Source organism: Dermacentor albipictus, chromosome 7 (assembly GCF_038994185.2).
Source record: "Dermacentor albipictus isolate Rhodes 1998 colony chromosome 7, USDA_Dalb.pri_finalv2, whole genome shotgun sequence".
NCBI lineage: Eukaryota > Metazoa > Arthropoda > Arachnida > Ixodida > Ixodidae > Dermacentor > Dermacentor albipictus.
Genome location: NC_091827.1, coordinates 6,477,128 through 6,492,017, shown reverse-complemented (window position 1 = coordinate 6,492,017; position 14,890 = coordinate 6,477,128). Strand labels below are relative to the sequence as shown.

The following is a 14,890-nucleotide window of genomic DNA, read 5'->3' as shown; positions in this document are numbered from 1 at the left end:
TTGCTTTTGGCACTCTACAGTTTATATGGATCAAAATGAGCCATCAATGACCTGTGATTAGGGAAGTTAAGTGTGACAAAAATGGGGGCTAAAAAGGTGCAATTTTGCACATTGGCATCGAATAGAACAAAAACTATGCAACTTACAGTGAAACTAATTGCAGGGTTGAAATCAGCAAAAAAAAACTAAATTAATAGGTGGAGTTTCATAGCTCTAAGTCAAAAATTAAAGGAAAAGTGTCTTCGAGTAGCATCTCCCCTTAACATGTGTGCCTGTAGCCAATGCATTTAAATGCATTGGCTACAATGGCATTGGCTACATTGGCATTTAATTAACATGTGTGCCTGTAGCCAATGCAGGGTAAATGGTACATGTTAGTTTTAACATAGTATTTTAGAAATGGCTGCAGATATTCGCATCAAATTTCACGTGCTTACAAAAGATGCTCTCGGGTACATCACGAGACACTTTGTGTCTAGATGGTGGCCACTCCTAAAATTTCAGGTGTGTCTAATTATTTGATGTGCCTTTTCTCCGCAACCACGCAGAGGAATGTGATGGTATTACACAGTGTTGTTCTAAAAACCCATAGGTTATATCTGAATTAAGAGATATATCCACTTTGAGATTTCCACCCAAAAAAATAAAATAACTCTGCTTGCACAAAGCTGCAAGGGGGGGTTTCCTGCAGGGTAAATTTCTCCAGTGTTATCATTCATATCAGCAGATATTTTTTAGTTCAGAAGATTTATGACTAGTTGTAGTACATGTGTACAAAGTTTCACTGGAATGGGATGAACACTTTCTGAGAAAAGGTACATTGAATTTTAAAAATTCATAAAGAATGCAATTTGAGAAAAATGAAGTTATATGTTCCAGTACTACTTGTGGATGTTCAAATTGCCCCGGGAGACTGCATTTCACTGCTGACTTTCTTGCAGGTATCTCCAAAAGCCTTCTTAGTGTTCCTTTTTATCCGTCGTCCTTCTTTGCTCTCGGCAGAGTCAGAATTCTGCCCTGTCAACAGGCGTTTTGTCCATCTTGTCAAGGGCAGTATTGCAAAACGGACCTGGAAAAATTTCATGGGCCTACAAAACAGCTTTTCGTCTAGAATTACCATCATTGTAGTAGGTTAGTTGCTGTATTCTATGTGTTAGCACTGACAAAGTTTTCTTTGGGCAGCAGCACCAGATGAGTTGGTCGAGAGACACGTTGGTGTTCTGTGTTTGTCCATGAACACATTTGCTCAAAAGACTGATTACCTTTCAAGTTCTCTTTCTGTTCCATTTGCTGGACAATCGTGCCATCTTCTAGGCAAGTATATGTTTTAAACTCGAAACATAGGCGACTACGACCACGGAAGCAAAAGCAAGAGTTTGACGCAATAGTTCTTTTCTACAAAGGACTATTATGTCAAACTGCCGCTTCGAGTTGTTAACAAATTCGACTTCGCCCTGACATCTGCTTGCAACCTGGTTAGCTCAGATGGTAGAGCGGCTGCCCCAGAAAGGCAGTGGTTTCGGGTTCGAGCCCCGGACCAGGACAAATTTTTCATCAACTATGATGCTTTTCTTTCGAGGAACCCGTATGGGATTCATTTGTGGCAATTGCTACGATTGGGTGAATGTCTCATTTTCTTTTAATATCTGATGTCTTAGTACAAATCATTTACTTACCACACACACACACACACACACACAAGCAAAAAATAAAAACCACGCCATAACGAAGAAAACTGCAAACAACAATGTTAAACAAACCAGCCTTTATCCGCCATCTTCAAAGCCAAGGCACGCGGCACACTTCGGCGCGGCATTTGAACCGCTTTGAGTGGGCGCTCCAGGTCGCGCTTCCGCAGGTTTCTTCCTCATAGTGCAGTCGATTTTTCTGTGCCAAAATTTCAAATTCGATTTTGTGGATGGTTTACCCTAACATACCCCCTTGAGGCCTTATATTTATTTTAGTAATTATTTTAGAATTGATGCACTAATATCTATAGCTCTATTTTACGGGCAGACCTCCATACAGCCTGTATTTTAAATCATAGTCATAAACTCAATAATTTTGCTAAATCAACACATATGTCCTGGCGCTCTTTGGCCTTAGATGCCCTTGCACCAAAAAATAGAATCATCATCATCATTGTATACCTGTCTACTAATTTGCTATCGTAATCATTACTTCACCTTTCGGGTGAAACTGCTACTTAATTTACTTATCGCAGTTTTAGTGTATTGGAAGCTAATCTTTGTTTTTCCAAATGAGACAAAGTTGTATTCCTGTATGAAAGAATGAGGTGCACGGTACTGTAAAGGACTTTTCCTTTTTTAAGTCGCGGCAGACGGGTGTGCATTACCACTGAGGGTGATATTTCTCCCTTTTTTTTTCGGTCACGGAAATAGTGTGTTCCTTACGATCGAGGGCGCGTTAGTGTCGAGTAAATACGGTAGTGCAGGGTGTCTAGCAACTGGGAAAAGCGGGAATTCTCAGGGATTTTGAATAGTCTAGAAATACTCAGGGAAAACCCAGGGAATTTGTGCATCTATCAGGGAAAATTAGCTGTGAGTTTATTGAAAAGGAACGAAAGTCGCTGTAATGCTGGCTCGACCAACAAAGAGGAATTGTAACTAACCTACTTCGACGCCGTGTCGTCGGCTGTCGACCTCAAGCGAGAGATATCGAAGCAGCGTGCGTTGCGAGCATTCTGTCGTAGCGCCGAACGTGTCTGGTATTCCGTTAACCACAGGCAAGCTGGTCATTTTGGCAAATGACTGGAGGCATAAACTCAAGCTGATGAAGGAACTTTGGCGTAGACGTACGTGAGCGGCCTGATCGGTCTGCACGGTCCAGATGTTGGCGCAGCGCTTAACCAGCCAAACAAAGCGCTAATATTGCTCTAACCAAGTGTAAAACATTTTAAACATTTATAAAAACAACGTGTTGATGATTACACTCCTGCGAAAAATACGCACCAGCAGCAAAGAAGAATACGCTTCGTTGCTGCTACTGTGTATGGTTGAGCTCTATGCCACCAGGTGGCTGCACCGTGCAGACCATTCACATTTGCCCTTCTGCTCATCTCGGCTCATCCCGTTACGGCACAGTCAAGCGGCCAGACCCTGTCCCCTTGCGCTTACGGTTGCCCTAATACGGGACTCGCGAAACGCTATTGCGTTAGTAATCTTCCGGTGTAAAGTGACGGCCACAAACGCGCAAATCCTGGCGCTGATCGGATAGCGGCAGTCCGATAGGCAGCAGCCAGTTCGCTCGTACACTGCCTTGCAGAGGGACACGATGTCGCAGCCTGACATATTGCCAGTCGCTACGTTTGCAGTCCACGAGGCAACAAAGTCGTATCATAGTGCTCGCTAAAAGACTGAGACCAACTCTGACCGCGGAGCTCTCGTCAAAATGGAGTACGTTGTTACACAAGCAGACGACACTTGCTGTGTGCCGGAAATGCTTAAAAGTACTGAAAAATTGTTCTTGTGCATTCTCTTTATGCTACATTCTTTTTTATAAAAACAAATTAACTAACATTCCAACTATTACGAAGATCATTTGTTTACCATAAAGTTGGAAAAATTATCGATCACACGCCCTGGTCAGCCAATCGGATAGCTCGCCCCACTGACGTCATATGGGTGATTTCGGTCATATGGGCAGGGGCGGCTTAAAATTCCGCCGAGCAGTGCGCTGCGATCGGCAGCGATGTGCATTTTTAAAACCTTATAATAAATTACACGCTTTACGCAGACCACTTAGATGTGTCAATTAATGATCAGAAGGACCTACTCTAACGACTCAGTACGTTTGTAAAAAATCGTCAAAAGCGTTTCAGGGCCCCTTTAATTATACACGTGTACACTCGCCATCTCTTGTCACAGTACAAACACTGATATGCCTAATAAGTGTACTGGCACGCATTCAGAGCTTTTTTCACATGTGCTTGTGGCGATTCGAGCCATAAAGGGACCATGAAACGATTTTGACGATTTTGTACAAATGTACTGAGTCGATAGAGTAGGTCCTTCTGATCATTAATTGATGCATCTAAGTTCTCCGCATAAGGCTTATAATTTATTATAAGTTTTAAAAATGTACATCGTTGTGGATCGCAGCACACAGCTCGGTGGAATTTTCAGCTGCCCCTACCCATACGACATAAATAATCCAATTGACGTCAGTAGGGCGAGCTATCCGATTGGCTGCCCAGTGCACGTCATCGATAGTTTTTCCATCTTCATGGTGAACAAATTATGTTCGTAATAGTTGCAATGTTAGTTAGTTTGTTTCTATAATAAGAAATTAACAGAAAGAGAATGCACAAGAACAATTTCTCACTACGCTTAAACACTTCCAACACACAGCAAGCGTCGTCTGCTTGTGTTACAATGTGCTCCATTTTGACGAGAGCTTCATGGTTAGTGTCGATCTCAGCCTTTTCATGAGCACTATGATTCGGCTTTGTTGCATTGTGGACTGCAAACGTAGCGACTGGCAATATGTCAAGCTGGGACATCGTGTCCCTCTGCAAGGCAGCAGACAAGCGGACTGGCTGCAGCGCATCGGACTGCCATTATCACATCGGTGCCAGGATTAGCGTGTTTGCGGCCGTCACTTTACACCGAAAGATTACTAACGCAATAGCGTTTCGCGAGTCCGGTATTGGGGCAAATGCAAGCGCAAGGGGACGGGCTGGCCGTTTGACCGAGTCGTTTCACGGGATGAGCAGAAGCGCAAATGTGAATGGTCTGCATGGTGCAGCCACCTGGTGGCGCAGAGCTCAACCACACACAGAAGCAGTAACGAAATGTATTCTTTGCTGCTGGTGTACATTTTTCGCAGGGGTGTAATTGCTAACACGTTGTTTTTGTAAATGTTGAAAATGTTTTACACTTGGTTAGAACAATACTAGCACTTTGTTTGGCTGGTTAAGCTGCGCCAACAGGTGGCTGGACTGTGCAGACCGATCAGGCCATTCACCGTACGTCTATACTAAAGTTCCTTCGTCAGCTTGAGTTTATACCTCCAGCCATCCGTCGAAACACCCAGCTTGCCTGTGGTTACCGGAATACCAGACACGTTCGGCGCTGCGACAGGATGCTCGGAACGCACGCTGCTTCGATAGCTCTCGCTTGGGGTTGACTGCCAAGCAGCTGGCAGAGAGTTTGGAGAGGCTTCGCGTGCTCACGCCTAAAGAACCGGAAGTCGACGACACGACGTGCCATCATGACACAGAGCCAGTGAAGGTGGAGCTTAGCCCCGATCACTCGGCGAACGAGTTGAGGAGAGAACGCATGACTATGGAGGAGGGTAACTTGTAATCGTTTGTATCTCTCTTAATGTTTCACATAAATTGTGTTGCGAATGATTAACTTTACCTGTACCTTACGTGTCTATAAAATTTGTCCGAACCATTTTAGGGGTCCTTTAAGGGCAGTAAAAGACATGCATTTATTTTGTCGAACTGCCCAATTTTTTGGTTGTTGAGCACTAAAGATCACACATTCACTGTACAACTGACCAAGAGGATGGTTCAAATGGTTCGTGAAGTGAACGTGCGTCGGAAGGAGTATGAGAACAGAAAGGACTGACGCATTGAGGAATGAACGGGATAGGAGGTGTGCCGCCGCTTCTTTGAAGAAGCTTGAGATCAAAAAACAAAGTGTATTGGCTCATGTTAAGATGCAGGTGTCCCTCATTCAAACTAAAATAAACTCTTTCAAGCAACGAAATGCAACACAGGCATTTTGTGCGGCTGAGAGTATGTCTGGACAGCTGAGGGTGACGTAACAGCTGTTGAGAGAGAATGTCACTTGTGACAAAGTTTGAACATCATACCAATGAGCTGGTAATCAATTGATAGAAGTAGTTCATATTTGAAAATATTCGCTTCTGTATGCATCCCCTTTTTATTCGTATTTGAGAACGGTCGACTTGATTCGCAATTGGTTTTACCATTTTTTTTCGAAGGTATTTCATTTGCTGAGCATTTCACTAGCCACCACTCGACTTTGAATAAAGTAAGCACTACTCCTTATAAAAACTGGAAGTAGTTTTTTTATTTTTTAACATGCTTACTAGAGAGTGACAGCATTGGGCGACATGGGGTCAGCCCGCCTTGACATAAAACGAAGTTCTATGTCACTCAGGGAATATTGCAAAGCCACTCAGGGAAAACCTGGAAAACTCGAGCAATTTGGAAATGTCAACTTGGTGTCACCCTGTAGTGCCCCAGTGGTACGCCATTCTCGAGCTGCTCAAGCACACCTCTTTGCAACGCGATGTCCAAGTTGACGCACTTTTCGACAAAGCTGCAGTCTTCCAAGAGCTTCTTTGTGAGTGTCAGGCAGCAGTTGGCATGCACAGGGTGGGAAACTTTCTTTTGATTCGCTCTTCGTACAGAGGAAACCACCATCCAGTGTTATGCAGCTGACATTCCCGGATCATCTTATGCGCAACACCTGGCCCAGGGTATGTAGTATGCGAGAATCAGAGGCGAGAGCTCGAATGAGGACGATGCTACAATCTCACCGGCAGCGCGAACATGAGCGTATACCCAGTGGCTCAACTTGGCAGGCACCGCCAGCCCCACGACATAGGAGGCTAGATAGATGCACTCAAGGTGCCTGAAGTTCACAAAGAATGCCTCACATTAAAAAAAAAAATACTCCTTCTAATTGAGACAAGACATGCCTTCTCCATTCTTAGGTGCTTTTTTGCTCAAATTATTGATGGCTTTACAGGAGCTGTGTGGACAGGTGACAACGATGCCGATTGGAAGCACCTGCGCATCACAGTGCCTATGCTGCTGTCCCTCAGCGTGGCTGGAATCTCGTTTTGTGGTGCAGACGTCGGCGGCTTCTTCAGGAATCCTGACAGTGAGCTCTCTGTTCGCTGGTACCAGGTGAGCTGCTGCACCCCACTGTAGCCTGATCTAGACTGTGAGGAGTGTCACACTCGGTGTTTGTTTATCAGAAATCCATTTCTTGTTTCGTAAAGATTCCAGTAGATAATAAAGATTGATGATATTCTAGTTGAAATTTAGAGGAAGGAGTGTAGCTGAGGAATCTGTAATACATAGGACTGACTACCAATGGCCTATTGAAATGTAGCACAAGGGGTTAAAGGGGGATGTAGCAATGAAAACTATTTTCATTATTTCTTGAATTAATTTGATTAAATTTGGTATGTGAATATAATTTATTATGCTGATATCAGATCTGCAATGAGTTATGAACTGCCTGCTATAGGCTTTTGTTTACAATTGGCATCTTCTAATTGTCATCGCCCAACTAATTAAAACCACAGAAATTGCTCTTCATCTTTTTGATACAATTTTCACAAAGCCCTATTTTGTGATATGAGGCGTGTGGTTTAGTTACTGCACTGTAAGCATAAGCAAATTTTTAAACTTTGTTATGCATATTAATTTACAAATTACTTTTGCAAAAGGTGTTATAAAAGTATTTATGTTATGCAGACGATAATAAGCAGCATTATACTAAGGATGGGCGAATATTCGATGTTGTTGAACATTCGATCGAATTATTCGGCGCTCCCAAATAATCAGTCGAAAGTAGCAGACAGCAGGTACGAATACAAATCTCGGAGCCTATGCTTATACGTCATGGCTGCCACACAATAACTGTAAATCTTGAAGGCTATACGTTTTTGCATTAAAGAGCCGGAAATCTGCGGCACAAAGGAGCAAAAACAGTGCTAGCATCCAACTGAAATGAAGTGGCAGAGTCTGCATTGCTATAGCCATCAGCGGAAATCATACACGATTGACAGCAACGCCGGAATGCTTTGTGCCATTTTCTGCCTTTAAATCCTTCATTCTTACATTTACCGCCACGCATAACACCGCCCTGGCTGCGGGCTTTCATAATTGCGTAGTTGGCGTCCATGATCGCGTCGATAGCGGCCACAGATTCTTTCGCAGCAGTTGCAGCAAAGGGTAGTTTTGTTTTGACTCAATATGCGCATCAGCCGCATGGCTAAAAAAACTGCGTAGTCGCCATCCATGATCGCATAGAGAGCGACTACAGTTTTGTCTGCAATCGTTTCAGTGAACGGTCGTTCTGACTCGCTGCATGCGTCGGACGTGTGGCTTATGTCAATATATCGGTCGCGGTTTCCTCCGTTCGCGATTGCGGCAAGCAGTTTCATTTTGACTCGGTGCAAAGCTGTCGAGAATGAAGAGCACCAGTTATACCATGATGGATGTGCCACCTGTTGGCGATCAGCTCGCTGGCGAAAAAGTAATCGGGATGAACGCGCAGTAGTGGAAAGCATGTCGCAATTGAAGGCACGAGATGCTGCCGTGCTGCAAAGGAAGTCTCAAGGCCTCGAGCACCTGTGAGTCAATCGGTCACGAGATGACGAGAATTGCAGCTTCCGCACTGCTTTTATGGAAAATAGCAAAAGGATTTGGTCATCCATTTACTAATGAAAGCATGTTGACATTTGTTTATTGTTTTCTGGATACTCTCAAAAAGAGACATTCGGTTAATTCGGGCTCTGGCATTTTTTTTTTTTTTTTGTCCCTTGAAATCTGAATTAACGAAGTTTTGTTATAACATGTGATATAAACTATTTGAATTATTTGACCTAATCACTCTTTGCTTCGAACCTCAAATTCACTATTTGCCCATCCCTATCTTCGTCCAATGCTTTAGGAGTTATATGCAGAAAGAAATAAAATAGAATGGTTCCACCTTCATTATTTGCAAAATGGCGAAGGGATGAGTGACGGCAGCTGTCCATTAAAAGCTGAGAAAGCCTCTATCGAAGTTCTGTTTGTCAGAGTCATTGCAAGAAAGCCTTAAGGCACAACTGCATGCACGTGAATCTCAAGCAACAGCGACAAGTGACAGCGATGAGCGATAGGTTTTGCCATCACAAAGGGTGATCCGTCACTGTTGCTTATCATATGACCAGTTTCTGGCCTACCAAAAAATTTCCGCTGTTGCCCGGGAGTTCACGCAACAACTTGCGCTGGGGATGGTGTGATTGTGCAACAACATGGCAGCAACCAGTCCTCCCTAGAGTCACTGGAAAAAATTTCAGAGTACCGCATTCGCTTTCCCCGCGCCGACACGTTCATTGTCCCAACCGCACCATGTGACTTTGGCGTGCCATATACCTCCCAAGCGCGGGGCGGGCCGGCTGAGTTTGAGCGCAGGCAGCGCAGATTCCCTACGGTTTTTTTTTTTTTTTGTGTGTGTGTGTGTGTGTGTGTTCCGATTGTCGCGCTCGCGTTTGACTGGAAGGAAATCATGCCTGGCTGCTGTGCCTTTAGATGCAGCAACTGAAACGAGTCTGGAAATACTTTTTATTCGATTCCGACCGAGAAAAATGACCGAGAGCGTCGTTCTGCGTGGTTACACGGGATCGGCCGGGAGAACTTCAAGCCTACAAAAAACACCCGCGTGTGCGAGGTATAAGTACACCTTGCTTGTGCTTTTCGGCACTGTTTTAGAAGACATTTAAGCGAAGTGCACGCCGTGTTAGCGATGCTACGAAAACAGGAGTTCATTGCAGGGATCGTTCGCGTCTTGCACGCTTGACACAGGTGTACGCGTTTGTTGCTCAACACACGCGGTTATTCCGTGGTCGTGGCACGCCAAGGCAAACTTGTCGCGCGAGAATTCCGCGTCCTTACGTGCACCAGCTGGTACTCGCATTATTTCTCCACGCACGTGAGCGTGCTGTCGCCTCGAGTCACTCGACCCATATGGCACTTGTTTTTCGCAGACCGTGACGATCGCATTCAATAAAAACATGGTCAGTGCATGTCGTGCATCCACATAACAGCCGCTTTCTGTGCAGTTGTGTTGGCACTGGTAGAAAAATAGAAATGGTTAAATGTTAGCAATCCTTGAAGGTGCGTGTTTGCGGCCACATGCACGTTTACATCTCAATTGAGCTATTTTAATTGTCTCACTGCGTAAACTTCTAAACCTTTATAACGTATTATTTGTCTCTTTATTTGGGTCTTTCAACTTATTCATACAGCTACCTTTAATCTTTTTCTTGTTTCACATGTCTGAAACCGGGCTTCATTCAAAAAAGCCCTGGAAGCCTCCTTGGGCAGCCCAGTGTTAGGGTGACAGCATCACACTTCTAACCATACAACACACATTTGCCGGACCACTTTTGTGCTGAAGACTTTGAGAAGCCTAGAGTGGATGGGCATTCCACTTATCCTTTGCTTATTTATACATACGCATTTTGAGGTTGAAACCAACGGTCAGCTGATATTCACAACACATGCTTCAAATTTCGAGCTTGTAAGCCAAGCACATGCAATGAACTGAAGTCAGCATACATATTATGTTTTATGTTGAAGTGCTACGGTGCATACCCAAATAATGTTGTGCTTGATGCATAATACAAAACAACAGAGCACCCATTAGCTTTAGTTTCACTCTATCACTATGCATGCTACATGAACCGCTCTAAAAGCACAAGAATTTTATACATCGCCCATGTACCTTAGAAAAAAAATGTGTTGCGTCGACAGCGGGCGTTCCTCTCTTTTTCTATACAGGCAGCAAATCTTGGCAGTCTAAGAAAACAGTCATAAATAAGTTGAGAAGGGTAGCCGCGCATGGAACGCGCTAGACAGCCGCGTTCATAAATCGCAATGTAGCAAACTCTCGCTCATTATCAGTGTACAGAAGTACATATATGTGGCTGTAATCACGCAAATGGCTCATATTGGCTTTCCACAAGATTTAGTGCGCAAAATGCTTATCGAAGTTGGTTTTTACACCTGCTTTGCACAGATCGTCTTACGATCACGGCCAAACACCGGTGTGCACACGGCAGTCGCAGTGTGTGTCGTGCGTATACGGCAGACGAAGGCGCCCGGCAGAGTCGAGAACGCGTGGTATCCGATTACAAACTAAATAAATGTCTTCGATTTAGCTTGTGAAATTATGCAATAAACGTACGTACACGCGACACTGTCAGGTGTTAGTTTCTTCCTGCTTGGAAACATTCAATAGAAGCCGGCGGTGGTCCGCGATGTTCATGCCCAAAAGCACAAGCTTGTCTCATTGCGGCTCAAAGGGACGAAATGTTTCATTCATAGCTCGCTCCGCGGAAGGGGAAAGAACGCGTGCATAAGCTCCCGATAGCAGCGCTAAGCTGCTGCCCACAATCGTAACACAGTTCCAGCAGTAAACACGGTTGGCGTGCAAAACTACCACCGGCTGCATTACTTCGCACAAACTAACATTTTCTTTTCGTTCTTAGCAGCCATTATCTGCGGGCACAAAGTATTTGTACTTCAGTAAACACTCAACCCGATGTGTCACTGAATATCAAGCTCTTCCAACACGGCGGCCTTCCCGCGACGCAGTCGGCTTGGAAGGTATATGGCGGTGGCCGCTCAGTGTTGCCGTCAAATCCCGACCTTTGTGGTACTCTGAAATTTTTTCCAGTGACTCTAGTCCTCGTACTTCAATTTGAATTCACCATTTCAACTTGCTCCCTGCATCAGTAGCAAAAAGTAAATAGTAAAACCAGCCATCGCTTCGCCTCATAAGCTGAGGACAAGGTATCAGCATTGTTTGGTCTTTTGTTATTGAGATGAGTTGTTTGTTTTGATGATGTTAGGCCTGGGGCGCCACAAAGAGTCGCGAAAGTGTTTTGTGTATTGCTCACCAGATTTTAGTATTTTGAGTATTGCTCAAGCATTTCGTGCTGATGGCATGGAATGAAATTCTACTGGCAATGACAGCATATTAAAGCTAGATCTAATACACCTCGATTAAAGCATTGGCCTCCTGGTACATTTGCAATTTCTTTACGAGCACATGGAGTCTTATTTATTCGGACAACAATGTAAATTTCTCAGTACTAAAAATATTCATAGGAAAATTGCTAATTTTGACCATTTCAATTGCTGGGTCCCTCCTTAAGCATCCTCAACCAATGAGGCCATCGGCTGCAACCTTGTTCTTGTGGGAGTGGACGCCTTTAGCACTGCAGGACGAAGGCCTCTCCCGATGATCTCTAGTTATCTTGGTCTTCAATCAGCCAGATCAATGTTATCTGCATAAATTTCCTAATCTCATCGCATCACCGAATTCCCTGTTGTCTTCTCTTGGCACGCATTCTGTTACTGTAATCGCCCATAAATTTTACTGTACTCATTAAGGGGCACACCCAACCCCATTTCTTCCTTTCAATATCGACAAGATTATTGGCTGCCCCTATTCCCTCTTCAGTCCATAGTGCCATCTTCCCGTCAACGTTATGTCTATAATTTTTTCTGTCGTCACTCGCTGTGTGACACTTGGAGCGGACGCTGAGGAGAGTGCAAAATTTCTGGCACGCTGATCCGCTCTTTCCCTTTAATTCGATGTAAACTTTCAGGCTGGTGCCTACCAGCCGTTCTTCCGAGCACACTCCCACATCCACACTAAGCGACGAGAACCCTGGAGCTTTGGGCCAGAAACCCTGGAGCTGGTGCGGGGTGCACTGTACCAGCGCTATGCCCTGCTGCCCCTCTGGTACACCCTGTTCTTCGAGAACGAGCGTACCGGCGTGCCTCCTCTGCGGCCCCTCTGGATGGAGTTCCCCCAGGATAAGGCTGGCTTCGCGATTGATGACGAGCACCTCGTTGGTGTGTAGTTTTCAGCTCTATGGTTGTTTGTCTTAAGCAGGGGACACGTGGTATGATTCAGCATCTGACATTGCTTAGGTACATCAGATATAGCGGCTCTGACTGCCAGACACTGTTGTATTGCGATGGTATATGTTGAGCTTATTGTATTTAATTGCTAGTACAGTTACAGTCGTACCCACCTATAACAATATTCAAGTGCCCAGAAGATTTGATTGCTATAACTGATAATTGTCACAGTTAAGCCAGGATATTATGAATCTCAGCACAACAAAATTCATGATATATTACGGTATTTAAGTTTCTATAATTTTTGGTCCATAGAACACAGTACATATAAAACGTGAATATTACGAAATGTGTTTATACATGATTTCAAATAACAAAATTTCACTGCTGCAGCGAAGAATACCGCCACAATAAATATAAACTTTCGCGAACGTCAATGGTGAAATGGTTGTATTACAAGTGGCTGTTTGCAAACGCACCTTCAAATTACGTGCCGAGAGTGACCCTTGAAGCAGAGCAGCGTATGTTTCATATAAAGTCCAAGAGCCATAAGCACCCCGCGCCCTGTATGCTTTCGGTGCAAGTGAAAGTATGCAATTGTGAGCCAAAAGGAATGTTGGCTTGATGAGCATTGCCTTTCCATAAAAGCAAGGTGGGGAAGGGGAGCGATCTCGGGGATAACGAAATCAAGCGCTTATGGGGGGAGCTTCAAATGGCTGTCAGCACAGCTGACAGCATACGAGATAGCGCGCCCTGTTTTAGATCGCCCGGTAATTAGAAAAATATTGACTCCTTTCGTGCAAAAAAAATACATCCGCAGCTAGGTATGTTTATTTGCATAAAAGGTTGAATTTCAATATTAACAACATTTTGATATAACGAATCAAATAGCCATCACGCAGGGCGATCTGTTGCTGTCACTTATCGCTTCACGGGTTTCTGGCCAGCCAATGCCACCCAGAAAGATTTTAAACCTCTTTGGGCTTCACAGCACATCGTAAAACCACACCGCAAGGCAAAATTGATACATAGCCCCAATTTATATGCAAGCGCCTTGAATTTCTGTTGCTATTTCTAACTTTTGTGTTGCACTCTACTGTCATTAGGAAATGCACTGCTGGTCCACCCTGTTACCGAGGCTGGTGCAACTAAGGTCAGCGTCTACTTCCCGGGCGAGAATGAAGTAAGCAGCCTTTGTCCTTTTGTGAAGAAGAGAGGGAGTGACTTGAGAAAAAATAAGTATGGAAAGTCTGGCTTGCTGCCAGTTACTACGGAAGTGAGGTAAAGGAATGGAAAGTTCATAGGAGGCACTATTTGAATGGAATTGTCTAACCAAGCCTAACTAAATTAATTAAAACTACCCTAACTGAACTGAACTTAACTTACCTTGTTGCAGTGTGTTCTGTGTGTTAGTGTTGCTTTTACAATAGTAGTCTATTGTCTCTGTTTCGCAACATGTGCTTGTCCTGTTGAACCCGTTGAGGTCTGCAGTATGTATTAAAAAGGTAATTTTAAAGAAGTGCTCATAAATGCACAGGATGTGCAACTATTATAATCTGTCACGCAGTCTGCATGTGCTTAAGAAGCATGAAAATGAGTTTAAAGTTGCCCCTCAGACGTCGGTCCGAATTCATGTCTCAGAATCTTTTTTTCCAATAAGGTAAGATGTACTGAAAGAGTACCAAGGATGCAGCCCCCAAACACATAAAGAAAAATATTTGTTATGCCTCTCAGTGTGTGGTTCACTAACTCTCTTGAATAGTAGCAACGAGAAAGGTAACCAAAGTGCCCAATTTTCATTAGTTACAATCCTACAAAGCCAAGGAAAGCAGAGGGGGAAATTATTGTGGTTTTTAATTAAAATGTAGAAATAATAAGTAAAAAGGAAATGCAAGTGGACGAAAAGACAACTTGTCACCCATGAGAACCAAACCAACATAGTATTTTGCATTATGCATATGCAGTTGTGCTAGAAAGGAATTGTATTTTTGCTAGTTGATTTAAGGTATATGTACATAAACCCAGTGCAGATGTCTATCGTGGCAGTGTTTCATTGAATGAAGAGGCTACTTTTGGGCAGTTATATTTCAGTTTGCCCACCTGGGTCAAAATTTGCAGAACATATTAAAGAAAATTTGCAATAACTTCTTGCAAACCTAGTCGTCTCATCTATCTCTTTAGTATAGAAGCCTGAATGGGAAGCAGTCTCACCAGGTCATAGGCTTAAAAGAATTG

At 43.9% G+C, this 14,890-nt stretch overlaps 1 protein-coding gene across 14 annotated transcripts in view; it reads left to right on the top strand.

Moving 5' to 3' along the window:
- Positions 1-14,890, top strand: part of GCS2alpha (glucosidase 2 subunit alpha) — a 118,275-nt gene that overhangs the window by 75,589 nt on the left and 27,796 nt on the right. For all 14 annotated transcript variants that reach the window (XM_070521582.1, XM_070521580.1, XM_070521578.1 and 11 more), the window contains 3 exons: positions 6,750-6,910; positions 12,397-12,646; positions 13,762-13,838. In XM_070521582.1, the coding sequence (XP_070377683.1) occupies positions 6,750-6,910; positions 12,397-12,646; positions 13,762-13,838 (488 nt within the window). The remainder of the gene's footprint in view (positions 1-6,749; positions 6,911-12,396; positions 12,647-13,761; positions 13,839-14,890) is intronic.